Here is a 25,000-nt window from a genome sequence, read left to right as displayed (position 1 = left end):
GAGAGAGAGAGAGAGAGAGAGAGAGCATTATCATACATCACATTATATCTTTGCAGTTCCAGCTTGGCATTACACCTCTAATAGCAATGGATAGCTAAAGGTAATGAAATTGTAATGTTTCTGTTAGTGTCCTCGTGGTTGCAATGACTGGTGGAGATGGTGGTGATTGCAGTGGTGATGATGTATGGGTATCACTGGTAGCGGTAGTGTTGCATGTGTGATGACAGTCAGGGCTGTGTGATGGTAGCATAGAGATGAAAGGCAGTGGGTTTCGTAAGCGTATAGTGGTGAGGAAAATGGACGATGGTGACGATGTAATATGGCTGGCTAGTGGCTTCATAGCACGGCTCGATCACCATCAATCTTACGTCACTGTTTTCATGACTCCGGAGAGCGGTGGGGAGGAACGGTAGGAAGGCTAACATAACCCATCCCTCACATTCTCCTTTCATTCTTTTGATTTTCCAGGCGTGTCTTGTGTCCTTCTTTCACACCCACAGGGACGTGGTCTGTCTGGTGGCCTAGTGGAAAAACGAGGAGAGACATGAAATAGAATGATGGAAAGGAAGAGAAAATTAGAATGATGAGTGGAAAAGGGAACACTCTCTCTCTCTCTCTCTCTCTCTCTCTCTCTCAAGTGTCGCCGTTACAGCCCCGCGTCGGACACAACTTGAGGCAGGGACCGTAACATGAATCTGGAGCATGTATACTCATCTTACTCGGCGAGACACAATAATCATAAATTCCAGATTGAAAAGAAATTCATGTTGTTGATAAAGGTTTACGTTGTCATAATGTGTGAAATCAATTTTCTTGTTGACACTAAGTGGTTGTGAAGATGGAAGGTACAGGAGTAGGTCCCCTCGCACCCCCCTCTCTCTCTCTCTCTCTCTCTCTCTCTCTCTCTCTCTCTCTCACGCACACACACAAAGATAAAGCATGAGTTTTTTTTATGTGTATATTGTTTTCATGTTTTATGTATTGTAGATACTTTCCATCTCCATTTTTATTTTATTTTAGCTGCACTTACTCGCATTCCAGGAAGCGGAAAAATCTATTTGAAAACAGTCACACAAATTCGTCAGAAATTTTCTCGAGTTATCCACATGAACTGAAAGAGAATGGGTCTTGTCTTTTACAGAAAATAGGAACATGCTTTAAAATAAACAGGGAAAACTTTCTTAGCTAAATAAGGAGTAGTCGTTGCTCACTGTCCTATTCATGTTAAAGTCTGTGCATTAAACTCTCGAATCTTATACTGGTATAATATACAGAACACGTCCGCAACTCGGGTGGCATTCGGAGAACAAGGAAGAGTGAGCAGTGACAGGTGCAACAAAATGATGATGCCATTCAAGGTTCTTACTCTGTGAATCTCGGTGTCACCCCGTGCCACAACATTAGTCCGTGTCCCACTGCTGCGTTTCCCATAGCATTTGTGCTTGGTGCATTCTGTCCTGCCTGAGCTTAATATTTATATCATTATGGCATTGTTTCCTACATGTTTTCGAAATGGAACTAGAAAGAATTTCCTTTTGTTTCGGCAGTAGTTTTTTGTAGGATACTGTAGTCAACAGTAACTATTAAAATTGTAATAAGTAAATATAGCAGTATACTGTTTGCCGGAATACAGTCAGCTGCAACTTTGGCATTTAGAAAACAAGAAACATCTACTGATAAGAGTGATAAGGTGTCTGGAATACTGCAGTTACAGGGAGAGCAGCATAGATGCAACATGACGCTCCTCGTGGATCTCGTGGTGGTGCTGGTAAGAAGAGTTCATGCAAATTGATCCTTGTGTATCTGTGACAGGATTTAACAGCGCAGCAGCTCACCATCTTATGAGAGGGAAACACACTGGAACAGCAGTTACCACAGCTAGCCCAGAGAATAGGGATTACCAATTATGACCCTGTGTTCATTGATGATGATGATAATAATGGTAATAATAATAATAATAAAAATAATGATAATAATAATAATAATAATAACAATGATTATGACAGATAATGATGGTAATAATAATAATGATAATTACAATAAATAATAATAACAATTATAATAATGATAATGATAATAATAATGATAATAATAATAATGATGATGATGATGACAAAACTAATATCAATAATGATAATAATAATAATAGTTATAATGATAACGATGAATAAAGATAAAGTAAAATAATAATGCTAATGATAATAATGCCGTGTCGGAACAGTCTGGAAATATGTGAGAACGTCTCGCTGTGAGGTCTGATGGAGCTTAGGGAAACATTGTTCGGTGTGGTTTGATATTGTGTTTGTTTGTTGTGGAACTGTGTCCCCAGGGGTGGAGCTAACGGGGGGCGGAGGGGCAGTCCGCCTCAGGAAGCACTTCTTGGGGACGACAATTTTGGTCCACACAGTTGTCAGTTATATATATATATATATATATATATATATATATATATATATATATATATATATATATATATATATATATATATATATATATATATATATATATTTGTAGCAAGCTCAGTCCTCAAAACATAGCACACGCAACCGACATATGGGCTGAAGGGGTAGTAGTAGTAGTAATAGTAGTAGTAGTAGTAGTAGTGGTGGTGGTGGTGGTGACAGATTACACACACACACACACACACACACAGTGCGTAGTGTAGTGGTTAGCACGCTCGACTCACACTCGAAAGGGTCCGGGTTCGAATCCCGGAGGCGGCGAGTCAAATGGGCAAGCCTCTTAATGTGTAGCCCCTGTTCACTTAGCAGTAAATAGGTAAGAGATGTAACTCGAGGGGTTGTGGCCTCGCTTTCTCGGTGTGTGGAGTGTGTTGTGGTCTCAGTCCTACCCGAAGATCGGTCTATGAGCTCTGAGCTCGCTCCGTAATGGGGAAGACTGGCTGGGTGACCAACAGGTGACCGAGGTAAATTACACACACACACACACACGCGCGCGTGCGTGCGTTTGAAAAACTCCCAAATTAACACACTCACACACGCGTCATATTTACCAAACTAATACCACACCTGTACACATTTTGAAAATGTTGAAAGACACTTCATTTATTACTAAAATGCTGTTAATTATTGCATATCGCAGAATTGAAGGTGACACTAAACTAAATATTTTCCTGTTCCGACGCCAAGTAACCATTACTCAACCACTCGTTCTTTGAATGTTCTTGTATTTAGAAGTGAATAGCTATGGTTCCAGGTCTTGTGATGTCATCAGTTTAATAAAAGTAATTCTTTAGGGCCGATTCGTTTTTTTTTTTTTTTTCAGATGAAAGGAACGGTATAGGCAGACACATTGGTTATGCTTGCTTGATGGTTGTTACATTAAAGAGAAACAAGCGTATAGTAACAACCCGTAGCTGGTTGAAACATTCCCGATCAAAACGTCATATAATGTAGTTAATGCTCGCGTTAACAGTGAGGAACCAGCAGGATTCTCAGTACTTAATACCTAAATATATCATTACTGTTATTACGAATATAAGTACAAGACAAGTTGTACTACCTATATATACAGTAGTATCAATACCACCCTGATAAAAAAAAAATTAAGTAATATGCTAGTTAATAAGGTGACTGTGGCTACGCTACAGACAGTGGCGTCACGGTGCTATCCACCCTCCCACTCTCGTCCCAGTCAGTCCTGCCAGTCTCAGGGTAATTACCTTGTTTTTGGGTCATTGAGCATTATCAAGGTAACATTTTTTCATTTCGGGGAAATATTATATCAGCACCGTATATATATATATATATATATATATATATATATATATATATATATATATATATATATATATATATATATATATATATTAGAGTAATATATCTTACATGTACATAAATATAAATGATCTTTAATAAATAGATTTTCAACAAACTGGGTAATTTTAAAGCAAACACGGTAATGTTAAGGATGTATTTAGGGTAAAGTTAGCAACTCGATCTGGCAGCACTGATCCCAGTACTCCTCAGTCTTGCGTGACGGTAGGAGGTGTGTGAGGTGGCAGCTACTGCCACATTAAAGGCCCACTGTTGATTTGGCACTGGATTTTAAGAGTGTTTTTACGATTCTAGTGACATTAGCAAGATTTATACACTCAAACGACTCGGATTGAAGTGACTCGTACGGGATATCACGAGTGTTTTTAAGGTTCTGGTGACAAACAAGACTGCGTTGATGTTTCCACTTCTCTAATTCATCTTATTCCTGGACTAAGCTACGAAATTGATCCACAGAAGCAGAACTACGTTAACAAAGTGAGTGTTTATTTAAGGCGAGCCACAGCCATGATAATTCATCAAATGCCTTTCATGCCATTTTTTACATGTTTTTATGTGAGGTAGAGGGGGGATCCCCACCTGACAACAGACCCCGCCGCCATCTTTGATCCTGCCTTATCTCTCATATAGGTCTGTCTTGCCTCAACATACAGCCACGTTCCTAAGCTTTCATATCACCTATTAAGACAGGTGCCATGGCCAGGTTTAAGTTTGGTGAAGGTTTAAGTGAGATACAAGGGGGCGGTCGATCCCTCGTCCCCGCCGCCATCTTGGATATGCCTTCCCCAGTGGCCAGCCTGCCTAGAATCCAGGATTATTTTCTTTAATCCTAGACAATTCATTTGGGCTGAATAAGTAAAGTTTAATGCTTTCTACAAGTATTTCACTGTGTTTGAAGTGTATTCCATGCGTGTGTGAGGTGCAGCATGTTGTTAGCCTTTTTTTTTTGTGTTAAATAAGGGTGTTTTTGGTGCCAAATTTTCAGGAATGTCCAGGAAAAATTTTTGTTTGACCCAGTATCAAGTGTTTATTGTTTTCAAAAGTTAGTTGATGTGTTTTAAAGTGTTTTGCTTTCCTGGTCAAAGGAATTAGTGAAGAGTAGAATTGTTTTCTAATGGTGTTAATGTTCCAATAATAGTTATGTTGGTACCCCTGTGAATTATTCATTTCTAGCTCTAACTCTCTCAAAAGTGTTTGAAAAGACTGTTCATATTTTTAAAAGTGTGTTTCGTTAATTTGAAGTGAGAATGGGCGGACGTTTGAATTTTTTATTGGGGTATCAAGGTTCCAATAATTTATTTATAGTTTTCAAAAATCTTTAATATTACTGGAGTTTGGAATCTCTTTGTATTTTTTATATTAGTTAAAGTATTCGCCAAGTCGGATTATGTAAAGCATTCAGGTCTGGCGGTGTTTTTTCGAGAGGTCATTTTCAAAATTATTTACGTAACGTATTTCAGCCCGCCAGGTCAGGCCAGGGCTGTGACGTCATCAGACCACCGGGCCAGGCCGTGACGTCATCAGCCCACCGAGCCGGGCCGCAAGGCCACCATGGCAGGAGCCACCCAGATGCCTTCCCTTCCTGGCTCTTTTCGTTCATATCTAACATGATCTAATGTGTGTATGTGTGTGCGTGTGTGTGTGCGCGCACGCGCGGATTGCTCCGATTTTCGTTGTATAGATGGCAATGGTAATGTGTGTGTGTGTGTGTGTGTTGGCTTATTTTTCATTTGACATAAGGTGATGGTGATGGTGTGTGTGAGTTGCTCTCACTTTCATAACATTAGGTGTGTGTGTGTTTGTTTGTTTGTTTGTTTGTTTGTTTTTGTGCGCGCGCGCGCATTCTTCTGACTTTCGTTGTCTAGATGGTAATGGTGTTGGTGATGATTGCGCGCGCGCGCGGATTCCTCCGATTGTCGTCGTATAGATGGTAATGGTTGTGTGTGTGTGTGTGTGTGTGTGTGTGTGTGTGTTGGCCTATTTTTCATTTGACATAAGGTGATGGTGTGTGTGTGAGTTGGCCTCACTTTCATAACATTAGTGTGTGTGTGTGTTGTGTGTGTGTTGTGTGTGTGTGTGTGTGTGTGTGTTTGTTTGTTTGTGTGTGCGCGCGCATTCCTCTGACTTTCGTTGTCTAGATGGTATTGGTGTTGGTGATGATTGGGCGTGTGTGTGTGTGTGTGTGTGTGTTTGCGCGTGTGCGTATGCTGCTGAGGGGCTCCAATCTACCCTGGGTCGCCCCCATTCTGAAACACATCTGCAGCGCGCCTCCACTACTTTCAAAGGGCTCTACGACTACTTCAACATACATGAGCGGTTACTGTTACGGCCTAGTGCAAGTGTCAAACTCTTGGCCCGCAGGCCAAATGTGTCCCGCGGGATGGTTTTCAGTGGCCGCGAGGTGACAAGGAAATTTTTCAGCTTATTATAATTGTTAGAAATTAGGAAAATGTAATTAAACTATCAAGGCTAAGACAAGAAATAACCACTTTTACTTTTCATTCGTATGATAATGATTTATTTTATATTATAATTGGTAGCAATAACGTTCTTTTATTGGAAATTCTAATTTTTAAATGAACACATCCAAAACGAAACCATCAAAAGCTTAGTGCTGGCATAATCCATGACGCCACCCAAACATTTTCAAAGACACAACAAGAAAGGGTTGGAACTTTGGAAGACTGCACAACTGTCAAAATTAGTTACCAAATCTTGATGACTCTCGAGACATAACCTAGGATTTCAGTTTGACATCCCTGGCCTTGTGCCTTATTCCTGATGCACATATAGTAGTGGTTTCTATATTCAATGAAATAGTCTGCTTTTTGGTCCGGTATATATATATATATATATATATATATATATATATATATATATATATATATATATATATATATATATATATATATATATATATATATATATATATATATATACACACACACACACACACACACACACACACACACACACACACACACACACACACACACACACACACACACACACACTTTAAGGAGTTAATGTGCTTTTTTAATATTGTATTACTTCTAGGAAAGGTGGCAAACTGGAAGGCCGCCCGCTGCCCTGGGCGGTAAAAATATTTGCTATGCCATTGTGTGGCCTTTATGTGAAAGAAAAAAGAAAAAAATACCAAAGAGATTCTGTGATGTAGTGGAATTATGTAGATGTAACAAATATTATATACGTGTCGGTAAGAGTAAGAGGAGGGAGCAGGGAGTTACGAGTAGAAGCACAGTTAGTGGCAGAGAGTGTTGTGTTGGACTCGCTGTTGTTGCATCCAGTAATCCAGTTCTCTTGCACAAGTTCTGCTCAGCGTATCCTGTTCTACGGGATGTTATCTGTCTCTTGGCGACTACACGTACAGTGACATACTGCAGTATATGAACCGTGTTAGGTACATACACACACGTGTCTGGAGTACCAATAATAATAATAATAAGAAGAAGAAGAAGAAGAATTAGTAATAGTAGTAGTATGTAGTAGTAGTAGTATGAATATTTTTAGCATTGTAAATAAATCTACAAATTAAAAAACATCATGAAAACTAAACAAAATTAAAATATCCAGGAATTGTTTGACTTTTTCTGACAGGTATGTTAGAAGCATTTATACAGTACACAAAATACAGAAAATGGGATTGCACTTATATCATGAGTGCCACTGGCTAGTGGCTATATAAGGGCAATTACTTTTTTGGAAAAAAGCAGGTGAATATGCAGAAAGACATTGAATAATAACAAATGCATAAATGGTTGTATTTGATGCCTAGAACAAAATATGAGCAATCCATCAGAAAAAGTCTATATTTCTGGGAAAAAAAAAAAGATTTAAGGAGTTTTTCTCCAAATGCAGAGATTTTCATGTTATATGCATGTAAAATCACTGATGCATTCTAACTAAACCTGTCCCTTGACTAAACCTAAACTAAGCTAACACCTGACCTAACTTAATGTGAGGGTTTTTGAGTTCTTCGTAGAATGATTTTTTAGCATTACTACTAAATAAGTAATTGCGAGGGAACATATGAAGAAGAAAAGTATCTTAGAAAAATGTCTACTCTCCAGTAGTGCATTTCTTTTTCATATCAGTGAGACCACTTGAGTGACAGTTCCCAAAGTAAGGCCAAGTAGAATAATTAGATACTTGATAAGTGTCATGCAGCATCCTTCTTGAAAGAGTTAGTCATAGAATGTTGGAAGTAGAGAAACAGCCACAAAGTTTCAAAGTTTACTAGAGAAAGGGATAAATGATTAAAGATAGTGATTACCTATAACTCTTGCACTAGAAAGATGAACAGAATAGGATTTAGAGAAAGTAAAAAGGGGTATGCAGTAAGGCTGTGGGATAAGAGGGAACATGCAGTTGGTAAAACCAGGAAAGCAGCCAGAGGTTTGGTCTGAGTCAAATTTTAGAAATCTAAATTTAGGCATTCTGTGGCATCCTTGCATGACTAATAATTAATGAAGGGTCAGACACCTTTCAAAATATATGGAAAAGTGCAGCGTAGTAACGTCAACATAAGAGTAGGTAAGACAAAGAGTTTTGCTTACATGATCATTGGTTAGCAATATGAAGAGTTAGGGGGTAACACGACAGAATCCTGAGGAACACCACTGCTACTGGACTTCGATAAACAACAAAAAAACAGTCATAAAGGACACTAGAGATGGAGTTACATAGAGAAGAATAGAAGTTGCAGGAGAGTAGTTTAGAAATCAAGGCTTTTTTGCTAGTCCCAAATTTCTTTAGATATGTCTATGGAAATAGCAAAAGTATCACCAAATACTTAAGAGAAATTACCAACTCAGTAAAGAAAGCCAGATCACCAGTAGAGTAATCAAAATGAAACTCATAACAATTCCAGAAAATATGATCTTTCACTGGCAAGATATGGTAAAAATGGTAAAATTGGCAAGATTTGAAGTTTATCCCTGTTAAGTTTAAAACATGTTACTGAGAATAAGTTGTTTTTATTATGGTTAGTGGTTTGCATTAACATAATGGATATGAGACATCTTTTTGATGTTATGAATAGTTAAGTTCATGTCTTGCAGATGATGGTGAGCAGCATCCTGGCACAACGGCCCCTGTGTGCTGTGGATTGTTCCCATTATGGTTCGGCTGTGGGTAACTTTGGAGACAATCCTTTTGACTGCCACAATTACTATGTTTGCACCTCAATAAGTACATATGTTGGTGATCCAGTGAGCTGCCCCAGTGGTGAAGCTTTTGACACAAACACCAAAACTTGTATGGACCCAACACTCCCAGGCTTCAGCTGCACACCACCTTGTGAACAATGTACTTTTGACTGTGCTCTGAGTGTCATGGGCAAAGCAGCTCTAAGAATGTATGGGCTTGAGTATTATGTGTGTGATAAGCATGGTAGCATTGTAACTACAGTCAAATGTGATCCAGAAACTTACTTTGATGGGCAGGGATGCCAGGCAGACATTCATAAAACCTGCTCATGTAGACCACCACACTGCACTCACGATGATGTACGTAACAACAGACTAAAACCAGACTATTTTAACTGTACCAACTTTTATCACTGCAATTTTGAAGGGCTGCCTGATGAAACCTGCCTTGATAGGTGTCCCTCAGGTGAAATCTTCTCACGGATTAATCATAAGTGTGATCCCGAGGCCAAGTGTTCGGCTCCTTGTGCAGAGTATGAGCAGTACTAACCTAACTTGAGCTGATTATGAGTGGCACTAATCTAACTTGTGCAGAGTATGAGTGGCACTAACCCAACTTGTGCAGAGTATGAGTGGCACTAACCTAACAGTTTACTGTTACCTCAAGAATTTTATCAGTAGCTACATCAGATTTAGACAATTAATTTCAAGTTATACTTTTTCTTAAAGTCATTCTTGTTACTTTAGTGAGCCAAAAGTTATGGGCCATAACAGGCTTGTTTAATAAATTACTTTATTTACTGAATGAGTAAACATGTTACTAGCACACAATGGCATTGCTAATAAAAAAACACTATAATTTATGCCCTAATTGAGTAATCCTTAAGGTGTGTTTCATTTAGTAAGTTAACTCCATGTGATCGACATGCAGGAGATTGCACTTTAAACACCAACTCCTCCTCACACGCATCGCTGTCTCTGGTGCACCACTATATGTACAAAATCAACCATCTCTCCATATGTAATGGTAACTTTATTTATTTGACTTTATGAGATGATAACTATTTGGTCTAGGAATATATAAGTTAAGTAAGATATAAAAAAATTATACATTTATTATCCCAATAGTTTGATTTAACGTTGATAACTTGACTTAACAAAAAGAGATCACTTATGAATTCAGATAGACCAATGAACAGAACAAGAATTTGGTAAAAGCTGCCACCACACCCTTTCGTCCCTCAACTGTTAAGAAGGAAGACTTAAGGATAAAAAATTATATATATATATATATATATATATATATATATATATATATATATATATATATATATATATATATATATATAATAATAATAATATTAAGATAGCGTGATTTTTGGAGACTGCTTTACGTGAGTAAGTACACCTCAGCTAGCCGTCCAGCCGTCAGATCTCCACGACACTGAGACAATAAGACACATAAGAATTACCAAAGGAAGAAAAAATTCACACTGAAATTTTGAAATTTTGCTGACTATTTTCCTATCACACAAAAATAAATAGTATGACAGAGGACGCTAAGGGACACTCTGCCAGCGTACCCAAAAAAAAAAAAAAAATTCACTTCACAAATTACCGAGATAAATGGGGGGAATGGGTAGTGTACTGTGTGTGTTTGTGTGACACCGCCGAGATACGAGACAGACTGGCTCTCCAACACTGTATCTGCTTGAGTGAGAGACGAGATGCACTTCAACGCTGTATCTGCGTGAGTGAGACGAAAGCGCACTCTTAATAGCTCTACGAATTAGTCTTAATTAAATATGTTAACTTTTACCACTGAATGATTTCTCTAAATGAATATGAGGGATTTCAGATAAGGGGACGAACCGCGCATTGACCACGTACCTGCGTGAGTGAGAGACGAAAGTGCACTGAGCTATACTGGAGAGACCCATGTGTTTAGGAGAAAGAATCGGTGTTCGAGATTTTGGGTTACAATATTAAGTTTCATAATGGGAAACAACTTATTTAATTTTAAGGTTCTGACTATATTAATGTTAACACGAATGAAAGACAATAGTATTAAAGTTAAATTGGGGAACAGTGATGCTTACAATTTTGTATGGGATAGTGACATAACACCTCTCATTCATTACTTGCTTGCTCATGCGTTCGGATATACTATTCACAGTCTGAGTATACTAAGGTTCACAGCCAATAGGAATCCAGCTTACTCCAGCCAATCACCGGCGTGTAATCCATCAGACGTATGTTTGTTCATATGTTTGTTCTGGGAAACCATGTGTGTGTCTGGGTAGTGGGGACAATCTAATGCTATACCCAAATAATTTTCATACTAATAGTAACTAACATAATCATGGCATTACACATAGCTGAGTGCAATTACAAAAAAGCTATCATAACCAATAAATTGATCATGATAAACTTAAATGCAATAACCAATAATTGATATCTGCCAGTAAATGTATCACCTGCTAACTGATAACCAATAAATCGGTATATTAAAAATTTCGATGCTAGCAATATCAATTTTGAAATTCTAAGTTAAAGAACTTGTAGAATCCAAATCTTTATTTATAGGTTTATCCTCCAAAACTTAAAATTTCAAGGAAAATCTTAAAATTTGATGTTTATCTTCAATAATGAAAAGCACTGCTCTAAGTAAAATAACATTTGATTTTCAGAGATTAATATTTGAATTAATATTCCCATGTTCCAAAAAAAATACTAAGATGATTTATCACTAATTTGGAACCAAAAATAATAGCTATACTGGTGAATTGATTTTATGAAAAAAATATTATTAGATAACCAAAACCATTATAGCAATGAATTATTGTGATAATGAACTTCTATCCATCTTACCCACTCAGCCACTACAATATGATACATCACCAAATGTCAAGATAATGGAAGAGGATGATGGGATTTCTGAAAGCTGAAGTGAAAGAGTTAAGTGTAACAAGACCAGTCATGCCTAAGAATATTTAAGCACATGAAAAATTCAGACGAGAACATTACGAATTAAAAAAATATATATAAATCAGTTTTATTTTTATACAATACAGTATATATATTCCATCAGCAATACCCCAAATCTAATTGCAATGCCAAAGCTTTATGTAATTATCCAAGGACCTGAACAAGTAGCATAGCAAACATTAGCTAGCTTTGTGCACATAATAATTGGGTTGATAATTTGCACAACTCATTTATGAAGTATATATAATTCTTAGCATCTTCCATAACTACTGTCAGTTTCCAATGGAATATCTCTGACTGATGAATTGGAATTACAATATGATTTCATGTTTAGACAATCCACTAATTTTCATCACTGGCCAAGTCATCAAAATGGATAATAAAGCCATCTTCTATCATAACTTAACATGCATAAGACTCAGCCAGCTGCCCGAAGCATGAAGATTGTGTTGTCACTTCCTCTGCTCTGCCCACATAGTATAAATTCCTTAGCATCAATAAGGGATGAAATAAACAACATGCTGAGTATTACCTTTTGCATAATTTTGTACTCCTGTTATGTCTTGTTTCCTTTAATCTATAATGTATGTTTAGAAGCAACACATTGCTCAAAGTATTCTGAACATGAAGGCAGTAGGTATCATAAACTATACCTACAGTGAGATAAGAACAAATAAAAACAATATAGTGTTTTTAAAGAATCAAGTAGTTTATGGAAATAAAGGTGAGTTTTAATTAAAGCAAAAGAAAGTAAGGGAATTCAACCTAATGTAATTATTAAAATGTGAAGTTGTGCTACAGTGTCATGTTAAAAGCAGTGAAAGGCTTATTTCCCCAAATATCATTATGGTAGCTTGCTAATAACACACAGATTCACATTAATGCTGGGGGCGGCATTGTCTCTGAGTGGTAGGAAGGATTGCAGCTTATGTCTTATGCTAGGTAAATTTATTTAGACAAAATTTTTTTTGTCCACTTTTATTTTACCATAGTGACAAAAACTAGTGGTGTCCAAAACAGTCAAAATATGATTACAATTCATCAATTAGCTAGAGTTACTTCCTAAAAAAAAGATGTAACCTGCCTTCTGAAACTCATAGTAAAGTAACACTGTGGTGTCAAACTTACATATTCTTTTAAGAACAAAATAAAAAAGGGAATCTGCAAGAGGCTGTCAAGCCAACATGTGGCAGCCCGTGTATGAGGAAAGCTACCTAATTCCATCTATCATCCCCATCCATAAATTTATCTAATCTTCTTTTAAAGCTTCCTATTGATTCAACACTAACCACGTGACCACTTAGTCCGTTCCACTCATTTTATTCTCTCCTTTCTACGTTTCCCTCTTTATTCTCATGTAATATTTTCAATGTCCCACTAAGCATCACAGATGCAAAGGATGTTTTTAAGTTATTAACATTATAAAATATATAATATTATATACATTACAGCTGCAATGCCTTTACAAGCATCACATTATCGCTATTTTTTTCTATCAAATGGATCCGACCACACCTTCATATCTGAAAGAAAAAGAAAATTAAATAAATGAAATAGATATGGATCACACATACACATAGGTAACTTGCGAAATTCATCCCCTCACTTACCACTATACATGTACTGTATAGTGGGTACTCATCATACAATGTATTTGACTGAGAACTAACAAACTACCAAATACAGCTTTCCCCAGAGAGAGAGAGAGAGAGAGAGAGAGAGAGAGAGAGAGAGAGAGAGAGAGAGAGAGAGAGAGAGAGAGAGAGAGAGAGAGAGAGAGAAATAATAAATGAATAAAAAAAATAAATAAAAAATAAAAAGTAAATAAATAATATAAATAAAAATACATTAATTAATGAAATAAGTGAAGTTGATGTACAATGAAATCAAAGTTGTGAAGGAATGGAGGAAGCTTTTCCTGCCAACATCCAACCAACATATGGCTAATGTATCACCATGTCCCTCAAGAAGCAGGTAACAAGGAAAAGGTTGCTATTGATGCTGAGATAGGTGGAGGTGGACTAGGAGGAGGAGGTCAAAGAAATTTTAAATGACTTGAAATTCAAGGTTGTAAGGCTGTATTCAGAATGACTACACTATAAAATTAGTACCCAAATTAAGCAGAAAGAAGAGACCAGTAAAGCCGACGCCACCAAAGAACACACCACAATGCATCTCGCCTTCCTCCCAGTTAGGACTGGAAAAGCTGCTACTGATTTGTATTTATTTAATTAAATTGAATTTATTTCATTCATTCACTTGTATATTTTGTTATTATTATTTCTTTCTTGTGTGGGAAGAGAAAATTCTTTGAGTTTTGCCATTCAACCATTTCATGTTTATACCAGTAATATATTGGAATGGATTGTAGTTGTGAGCCAAGTACTTAAGTATAATAGACATCTTCTAAGACAATGAAATTCATTATTATTGATGAGTTCACTATATATTTTTTACTAAAGTATTAAAAATCATTTATAAAGTATGAATGAAGTCATACTAAAGGCAACACTCTTCACTTTAACCATCCACGAATAAATACTGTACTCACTTCCAGGTTGTATCTCCTCTTGATTGATACCTTTGCGATTTTCAATCTGAGCTTGCTCTGAAAAAAAGAAAAAAGTTAATAAACATAGAACAGAAATTTATGATGAAGGTTTCTTGATATTTTAGAATCATATATAAGTAATGACATATCATGGTGCATAACTAATGTAATGTATTTGACATGTTGCTAAAACTCTGTCCCACGAGATGAGGTCATGGCAAAGGAAACTCCATTCACACCAATCTGCATTTCTTTCTTGTTGTTTGTAATTCCTTCATTCTTCTTGTGTTCCCTCCTGGTACATATGTATTCTATCAATGTTTATCAACTCTGTCAATCAAAAGTACCTACTATATCGAAGATATTTAAATTAATTTTTTTCCTTTTTTTTTCTATATGTCCAATATACTACCTCTCGATGCTCAGCTTGATAGACCACAATGAATTAAATTCCTTCACCTGTACTTGACATAAAAATCAGCTATACACATCCTGATTACTTCCACTTTCTATTAGTGGCAATTGTCAGGCACTTCCCAAGTAACTATATTTATATTTCAACCTTTCAAAGTTTGAATTGCTAGATCTTAATTTTGCATTCCATACCTGAGTCTTGTTTACATTTTATGACTTTGATTGATGGAGTTTTTCTTTTTCTGCTATAGTGTTAAAGTGGGAGTGAATGTGACTAGAGTGGGTGATTAGAAAAAAAAGGTGTGAAGTTATATGCATTATTTTGACTACTAATAAGGTAAGCAGAAATGTATTACTTCAAATAGATATTCAAAACTATCAGAGTTTAAACATAGCAAGGAAGAATATAAAATACTAAGAACACCATTGTAAAATAGATAAATAAATCATTCAATTAAATCAGTTGAAGTTTTCTTCTATGTAAGAGGAAAGAACTGGCTAAGACAACAAAAAATATTAAACTAAAAGGCCTATTTAGATGCCAGTCCCCAAACAGAACTAAAAGAGCAATCCACATAAATTGCCATTTACTGATAAAACCTGGGATATGTACAGTCACCACCTGAGCACATGTCACCTTCAGTGCACATGATCTCATTTCCATAAAAGTTATAAAATAGATACAAAATAAAACAACTGACGGAACTCATGGCACTTATTTTGATATTTGGTAATTTTGTCCTAGGCCTTAATGATTATCTGAAGATGTTTAGGCATGCTGTCACTGAATATTTTGAAGTAATGTACTAGTACATCTGTCTCTTCACTCCACACAGTCTTCATGACATACAAGAGATAAGAGATGGAAGTGGTGTTGCATGGCTGAAGTTTTTTTTCCATGATAAGACAGGGATTTTCAATATGGTTGAGGTCTGGGCTGTTGTCCAGCCACACCATGATCTCAATCCTTGGTTAGTGAGCCATTTGAGACTTTCATTGCCCTAAGGTGTTCATGAAAGTGATACAGCCATGGGTGAGGAAAAGCAGAGCAGAACAGAGATATACTGCTCTGCATTTATTGCATTCTTATGAAGGAGGTACAGATCTCCTTGTCCAATTGATCAATGAAGCATTCACAAACCATCACAAATTTGGGGCATTTTACTGTGCTGACCATGTAAGCAATGTTGTGTCATTTGACAAAGAAGTGACATCTAATGATCCTTTGATACAATGAGATGTGAACGTACAATCAAACTAAATTATCTGCCACGCTTCAATGAATCAAAAAGCATAGGCAAAATCAAGTTTTTCCTTCCCCAAATGGTATCAAAGTGGTTTCTTGGCTGCACAGCAGGTTGGGAGGTGCAAGTTTTTCTGGCAGTAATGCTCTATGCTGCTAACAGACAGGTGTTTTAGAAAGATTGGATGGATTTCCTAAAGTTCTGTAGCTATAAGAGGCAGTACTTAATCACTGCTCTCCACAGAAAGTTGCTTGTTGATTTGGTGGTTTTGTGAGGCTGATCAGAATATGGTTCTGTAGGAAGGCTGATGTCAAAAACGTCATGAACTGCCAGCAGCAGTTTCTATACTGGATTTGGTAAACCAACATACTTCTTAGACTGACACATTTTCTCTTCTCAAGGCAAGGATATTGACATTTTCCTCCTTTGTCCTTTGGTTATAAGACATAGTTGGTCATAATACAGAAGATGAGTCAGGCAGAAACAAAACTGTCCAAACCATGGCGCCATTAAAAAAAAAAAGTGTACTGTTCTACCTGTCATCTGAGAAAGCACTGGGAGGCAGCTACCTACTCAGCAGGCCCACACACTAGATCAGAGGTACAAATCAAAATCTTGTCCAGAATGGCCATGGCAACCCATATACCTTCATAAACACATTTATTTACAATCAGAATTTCATTTGAGAGAGAAGAGTAGATGAAGGCTGTTTTTCACCTAAAATAAATTCTGGCTCTTTAATTTGTTAAGCCATGTATGCTAATGACTTGGATATTCCAAACGCAGGATTAATGTTTTTATAACATTTTGAATAGGTATATTGAGTAAAAATTGTGCACATATCCTTGGTGAATCATTGAAATGGCTTGGCGTCCAAATTCTTTAACCTAGTGATTAAGACTAATGCTCTGAATAGATGTCACATTTCACTTGAAAGTAATCCTGACAGTTAAGGAAATGCAAAATAAAACTAGAACACACAAGCATGTATTATCAAAAGGGAGATCTGACTTTTTCTGCATGTTGTCAGGGAGTACTCAATAGACATATATCACCTATAGCTATGTAATGAAAAGTTATTGGAATATGGAAGAGCAAGCTGAGAAGGTAAACTACACTATATTTGTTAGGTGTATATATTTTTGTAGGTAGTTATACCTTACTGCAGTGCCATGTCTAGTTGACGTTGGCGACAATGGAGTGCCAGAGTCCTCTATTCCCAGCCAGTTCCCTCACTTCTTCCATCTTCTCTCTTCCCACCATCTCCTTGATGTCATCCATATATTTCATTCTCTGTCTTCCTCTCGTTCTACGTCCCTCAATCATCCCCAACAGACAATCTCTCTCCAAGCCATCTCCTCTCAAAACATGCCCCAGATACCCCAGCTGTCTTCTTCTCACTGTGATCAATAACTCCCTTGTCGTACCAGCCAGCTGCAACACCTCCCAATTTGTCCTTCTTGCCACCCCCGGGATCCTCATTATTCTTCTGATAAACCACATCTCTGTCGCCTCCAGTCTCTTCTTCATCTTTTTACTAATGGTCCAGGTTTCACATCCGTATAATAACAATGACCATATGTAGCACTTCAGGATTCTTAACCGGATCCCACTACTCAACTTCAAATTTGTTAGTATCCCTCTCATTTGCCCAAAGCTTGCCTTTGCCATTCCAATTCTTGCTCTTATTTCTGCATCACATCTACCATCTTCATCCACCAAACTTCCGAGGTATCTAAATGATCTAACTTGCTTCACTGCTTGACCACCTATACTGTACTCACGTTCACCCTTAGTTGCTCCTTTTTCTTGGTTACTCCCATACCTCTGTTTTACCAATGTTAATCTTCAATCCAACTCCCCTACATTCCATATCCAATCGATCCACCAGTCTTTGTAACTTTTTCTCCTCAGGTAGTTATAGGAAAACATATTGCACGTATTTGCATTTGCATTACTAACTGCATTCTTGTCATTCCTTTATTCTCAACAGGCACTGCAACACTACCGAATCATCAGACAAATGGAAGACATACTGTATTGGCCGGAGTTCATCATTGGGTAGATGGCAATGGGATACAGCGTGGCACCAATGAAGCCAACCAGAGCACCCACGAAAAGGTTGTACCGCCACCCTCGAAGAATAGTCATGATCTGTAGAGAAAAGGACCAGTGTTACCAAGGTTAGTAACAACAGAGAAATGTCAGAACTGAAAATCATCTTGCTAACCACATAGTAATTGGTCCTGTTACTAGAAATACATGCAGCTCTTCATAGCTGGACACAATAGCAATAACATTAATCTCTAAGCAATAAACTGATAGCGATAACCTTGTTGGTGATAATTGATGAGAGAAATTTATTACACAATAGCTGATAAATCAATAAATACAAAATTCTATACTATTGATAACAATATTGATACATTATATAAAAAGTGATAAATCAGAATCTTTATCTCAAAAAACTAGAAAGGGTTCAGAAAAAATCTGATTCAATGTTTATCTTATCTTTTCAGTAATGAAAGGTACAATTTCAAGTAGAAATAACATTTGATTTTGAAAAACATTAAAACATTGCAATTTCAAACATGGATTTTTCACTAACCAGTTTCTTATACTGACACTGTTAATGTCAATGATAGTATAAGAAGCAGGTTGTATATGAAACAAAAATAATATTGATTCACTAGTTAGGAAAGAAAGGTATTGATGATACAGATTAATAGATAACAGAAAAAATAATGGTGAGGTAAATTATTACAATAAGAAACACTCAACATTCATATTGTAACTCCTCTCAGAGCTCAGAAATCAACAAAATCGCATAAAAAATCTCTCAAAATACTTCGATGGTAGAGGTGGCAGCTGAATTTGGCTTTGTTTAACTGCATGAGCAGTGTTGCTAAAATAATGCTTTACTTCTGGCTGTATCCATTACACCACAGCCTTCAATGGGCACTAAACTAAACCTAACCTAAACACCTAACCTAGACCTAGCTTACATGACCTAACCATGCTATTGGTTGGAGGAGTTCTAAGGAAGACATATCAGCAGTATGCGTCACCTCAGTTAGGTACGTTAGTTAGGTTAGGTTAGGCCTGACTAGGTAAGGTTAGTTAAAGTTAGGGCTAGGTTAGTTTTGGTTATATTTTCATTCCCACGTCATGTCAATTAGCTAAGTGAAAGGCCTGTGAAGGGGGAGTCAAGAAATGAGGAGAGCTGTAGGGATGACGTCATTATGACTGCGCTAAACCCAACATAATAGGTGGGTTTATTTAGTAACCCTTGTGGAGTGTGGGGGGAGGTGCAACCAACCCCCTCAGCTAGAAGCTTTTAAGGTTGGATTTACTTAGTATCCCTTGGGGGGGCAGTGGTGTAATGGATAGAGCCGGAAGTGTAGCGTTGGCACTGCTGCTCAACGTAAACAAAGCAATGCTTGCAGCCGTGCATTCAGTTGCTGCTGTGGCAATCAAAGTATTTTCAGTTTCTTTATGTGATATTATTGATTTCCAGCCTCTTTTGCAATACACGTCACTTGATTTAATGCTCCTGCATCCCAAAGCCCAGATTTCCCACAGGTCCCCATAGCTTGTTGGTAATGAGAGGTAGGCATAAGTTGGAGTTCAAAAAGTCATAACTCAAAAAATATTAATTCCCATCGGAAATAACGCATAAACCATCAATCAATTCACTATATTTCTCACCAGAAAAACATGAACCCCATTATAGATTCCATGGTTGAGTGAAATTGCAAATTTACCATATTCTTTAGCCTGTTGGTTTAATCCTTAAAATCTGTAACTTGTTAAGTACTGTACACATGTAGAATATATATATATATATATATATATATATATATATATATATATATATATATATATATATATATATATATATATATAGATAGATAGATAGATAGATAGATAGAAAGATATAGATAGATAGATATAGATATATAATTTAAAGCAATTAGTCTGTTATGTAAGGTATATATATATATATATATATATATATATATATATATATATATATATATATATATATATATATATATATATATATATATAACAAATTTCTTAAAACAATTAGTCTGTTAACTTAGGTATACATTTGACATCTTGGGATGTTTACATTTCTGTGACATACGTAGCCCAAATGGGCCAAATCAAACTACAACGTGCGTGACACACTACCTGAATGTGATCACAAGTCAGTGTGCTCACACAGACAGCAAAGGCATGAGCATTGCGGAATATCACATTGGTTGGCGTCTGCACCTACGATTGGGCACATATGTAGTTCAGTCTGTGAGTTCAGCAATTATGTTTACAAAACTAGACAATTTTGTAAAAAAAAAAAAAGAAAAAAAATATCTAGGTATATCCAGGTGTTTGTTAAGTCAGGATCTTGTCCTATACACTGGAAATGCAGGCAGTTCTGCAATTATGAAGAGGCGGGTCACCATTTCCATCCCTAAATTAATATATAGAGGGAAAATATTGATGCCACTCACAGGCAACAAGAATAACACAGCAGGGAAGAGAGCGCAGCGCACACAGCGGTTAGGGACTTGGCCTTTACATCACTACCATCGGGCTATGCCGCTATCGGCTGTTGCTTTACAAATGCATACGATTATATATCTTTAATACTTTTTTTTTCGAGATCATCGCACACGATTTATTTTTGCGTATGATAGTCTCATAATCACCTCCGTTTTGTAATAAAATCAACGATGCCGAAAATTTTTTTATATAAAGCTCAGCTGTGTTTACAAGCGACGAGAGAAAATGTTGCTGGCCGCGGAGGTTTCAGGGTAAACGCTGCTATTTTGTTGCAGCGTCGTGCTGATGACTGAATCGATTGTGGAAGCTAGCAACGAGTCAGGTGTGACGGTCTAAATTAGAATACATGTGATTGAGTCATTTTAACACAACTCGAGAGAACTGTTGAAACTGCGCGCCGGTTTTTCAGAGGAGATCAGTAAATGGTGGGCCAGTTACACGCACCAGTATCAAGTACCAACCTGCGTAATGTTACCTGCGTTCGCCATTGTCTCTACTAAGACGATTCTGTTCAAACCTACTTTCCGTTGCCCTGACGCTACTAACTCCTCAGATTAGGTATGGTTTGTCCAGTATCATGGTGCAGAGTGAAGTAAGACTTTACCCATAGTAGGTCTGTTGAAGCACTGCACATTGTACAAAATAGATAAATAGTGTAACATGGTATGTTGCATTATAGAGTGTTCGTGCTAAATCTCAAGGGTACCTTGTTATAGTTTTATAGTTAGGGAGATAGGTATTTGTGACTGGACGCTGCTGAAACAGCCATGGTCCGAGGGTGGAGTGACTGAAGGTGGGATCGGGTGAGAGTGCGTGATGGTGCGAGTCTGTGGGCCGTGGTGAAGGGAGTGAGTGAAATAGGAGTGTGTTCCTGGATAGCAAGAGTGACCCCTGGTGGATACTCGTGTGTGTCGTTAATGTATCCTGTTGTCAATATCGTGTGAAAATCCCGCGAAACTTTGCCTTTGTCTTTCGTCCTCCAGTCCCTGACAGTGCATCTTCCGAGGCCAAGCTTCCATAGATCACGACGGGGTTGCCTTCTTTCTTCACCGCCGCTCCAGCTCCGCCCCCTCTGTCGTTCTCTATTATTCTATATGAATTGGTGTATTTCAGAAATCATTCTATTTTTCTTCCACATCACCGTTGAGGTAATGAGGCAATAAGTCATTTATCTACAACGTGAACAAATACTACTTGGAGGAAAAGCAAATAGGGGACCTATACTGCCAGTCAGAGAGAGAGATAAAGGGACGGGGTTGGAGAACGGGACCGTGGACTGTGGAAATGAGGCAACAGTGGAGGACAAGGTGTCAAACAGCATACCGCACCCAGACACTTTAAACTGCGTCGAGTTTATATCGATTGTTCAATTCCCACGTTAGCCAGGGAAGAGGCAGTGTAGTTTTAACGGTACACAAGTATAGCTTCGGTCAATTTCGTTTGGATCTTATGAAAGACATACCTTATGGTTTATGTCTTGACTCCGTTATTATTCTCTGAAGACAGCAAATAATGTGCAGTTGTACACCATGGTAGAGGTTGTTAAGCTAACAGGAATACGAGCTTTGTATTCGTATAAAACTAATAAAACTAACCTGTATGGCCGACCACTTCGATAAAGCTAAAAATTTCATTGACCAAGTCTGTTTTGTGCATGTATGGGTTTGTGTGATGCCTTAATTGTGTGTTGCGTGTGGGTGTGGTTGGTTTGTGCATTCTGTGACCATGTTAGGCAAGTGTGGGTGGAGTACTTGTCACGATGAACCATAGGTTGGATATAATGGGCAACAGGACTTGCGTGCAGTGGAAGGCTTCCCCGGCTTTTCTCGCTATCTTAATGTATAGTATTATAATCAGCCGAAAAGGGCAAGATTTCTATATGACTGTAGCTTTTGGATTGTTTTGATAATAATAATAGTATTAATAATAATAGCAATAATAATAATGATAATAATGATAATAATAATGATAATGATATGAATTATTATAATAATGATATTGATAATAATAATAATAATAATAATAATAATAATAATAATAATAATAATAACTATAAGGTCTTCTTTTTGAAAACCATACTGTCGAAACGTTAGATGATACACAGTGTTCCTGATCCAGCCTGGGTTTCCTTACCATCTTTACACTCATTTGGCTTACCTCTACACAATATATATATATATATATATATATATATATATATATATATATATATATATATATATATATATATATATATATATATATATATATATATATATATATATATATATATATATATATATATATATATATATATATATATATATATATATATATTTATTTATTTATTTATTTATTTATTTATTTATATATAATCACTTTAGTAATGGGATCGTCAAAACCTCTTAATTTCCTTTTAATATTATTTAAGATCATAATGAAAACAGTATATTTGTGTAGGAAACATCAAAAGTTGAAATTTAGTAATGATAATTTGTTATCGTTTTTCACCAAATCTTACAAAGTTTCTTTCAAGTTTTATTTATCATCCTAGGAAAGGAAATTCATGAAAGATTGTCAACCGCAGAACATTGCCATTCATCTCGACATTTTTTTTTGTTTATCTCTGGTGTAATCATCCATGAATTGATTCCATAGATTTATTTGTTAATTTCTATAAGTAACGCTCGAGGAAAACAAATAATACCTAATTCCCTGCAAAGTATTAAAGATTTTCCTAAAAAGAAAAGTATGTGGAGTGAGTGACATAGAAATAATATAGTCAGTTCATTATTCTCCTTGTCAAAAGAATAAAAAAAACATAAGGTGTTACAGATGTTTCAATCAAAGCGGTGCCCATCTCGGGGGAAAATTCTTCAATATTGGGTTGTTCATGCAAATTTCAAAATCATTACTCGTCAGTGACTTGTAATTGCGTTTTACCCGCTGGATGTGGTGACGCGCTGGCCAAGTTATGAGGAGTATTTGTATATTTCAGGCATGATTTTATTTTTTTTATTACGTGTGCACTTATGTGAATTAGAATTGACTCGTATCAAAAGACCAGAACACGACATTTACAGAACAGTCCAAGTCTTTAATAACCTGTGCCTGACTTTGGTCACCTTACTTCTTAAATAGAGCATTTACTTGCTGTACATTCGTTGCGTATAGTTAGTTAGTATCTTTAGTTATGTTACAAATCGGTTAGTTTTGTCAGTCCGAGTCAAATTTCATCTTAGGGGAAGTTCACTGACTGAATAAGATATAAAGAAGGTAAACACTAATTGATAGCTCCACTTGCAAACTTAGTCTCGCAAGACGCAGCACGAGATTAGAAGACGAGGAGACAAAGCAGAACACTAAGACAAAGTGAACCTAGGCATGCATCTTTCATTTTCACATTACTCTCAGATGTGAAACGCAATGCGGTATTTATAGTCGCTACAGTGACTGGTGAAGCAATGGAAGCACAGCTCGACTTTAATGGAGATGCCGCAATATTCAGCAGGTGTTAGGATCAGATGTCCTGATATAGCGGGTACAGATACGGCGACGCCCTTCCCAAGCCACCTTCACTGACCCCTCCTGCTTATGTTACTGGCTGCTGACTTAGACAACACACGAGTAACTCAGGTTTTTTTTTTCGATCATCCATAAGATAAGGATTGTGTCAGCGGGTAAGAGTTAAGGAGTAGCTTTTTTTTTTTTTTTATGTTGATAGGTTAGCTCCTTATTAGCTGTGCTGCACGATTCCTGTTATGTTTTTTTTCGTCAATTGTTTTCATATTGGTAGTATTTTTATCGCATTTTCGAAGACACTGAAAGGTAATATAGCAATCATGAAAAACGAAACTATTATAGATTTTCTTTTTTACAAACAAAGCAATTGTTTAACCGCTGTATCCTTGTTCATATTATTTCATTTGTACGTATATTTCTAAATGCATTTGTCGACAGTATAATTTGTGTAGTGTTCATTGTTACTGGTTATACAAACTTAATCCATTGATGTATCTTGCTTAATGATGGTATTTGATATTGAAATAAACGCCATTAGTGTATTCACTAATTCGTTTCTATAGATCTAATGTTTCTTAAGATGTACAGTACTTAAAGACTGTAAGTTTTATTATTACTAAATACTTGGAAAAAAAAATAAATGAAATACCATGTGTGTTAAACTAGTGTAGAACAGTCAAACAATATGGCATCACGAGTTGTGAACATTTAACTGTATTTACTTGTGTTTTTTTACAGACACGCTTAAACCATGCAGTAAGCTCAGTG

At 36.7% G+C, this 25,000-nt stretch overlaps 2 protein-coding genes across 4 annotated transcripts in view; both read left to right on the top strand.

Annotated features, from left to right (window-relative positions):
* The window catches only part of LOC123513014, a 363,536-nt gene that overhangs the window by 103,297 nt on the left and 235,239 nt on the right, over window positions 1-25,000 (top strand). For 2 of the 3 annotated variants that reach the window (XM_045269820.1, XM_045269819.1), the window contains exon 3: window positions 18,156-18,345. The gene's annotated coding sequence lies outside the window, so the exon portion shown is untranslated. Of the gene's footprint in view, window positions 1-3,868; window positions 4,275-18,155; window positions 18,346-25,000 lie in introns of those variants that run through there. The other variant, XM_045269822.1, reaches the window with a different exon arrangement.
* LOC123513015 lies at window positions 37-9,828 on the top strand. The gene is made up of 3 exons (XM_045269824.1): window positions 37-100; window positions 5,258-5,414; window positions 8,879-9,828. Exon 3 carries the CDS (start codon window positions 8,879-8,881, stop codon window positions 9,512-9,514), a length of 636 nt encoding a protein of 211 aa, XP_045125759.1. The 5' UTR covers window positions 37-100; window positions 5,258-5,414; the 3' UTR covers window positions 9,515-9,828.

Source organism: Portunus trituberculatus, chromosome 35 (genome assembly GCF_017591435.1).
Source record: "Portunus trituberculatus isolate SZX2019 chromosome 35, ASM1759143v1, whole genome shotgun sequence".
NCBI classification, from domain to species: domain Eukaryota; kingdom Metazoa; phylum Arthropoda; class Malacostraca; order Decapoda; family Portunidae; genus Portunus; species Portunus trituberculatus.
This window is presented reverse-complemented; position numbering and strand designations above follow the sequence as displayed.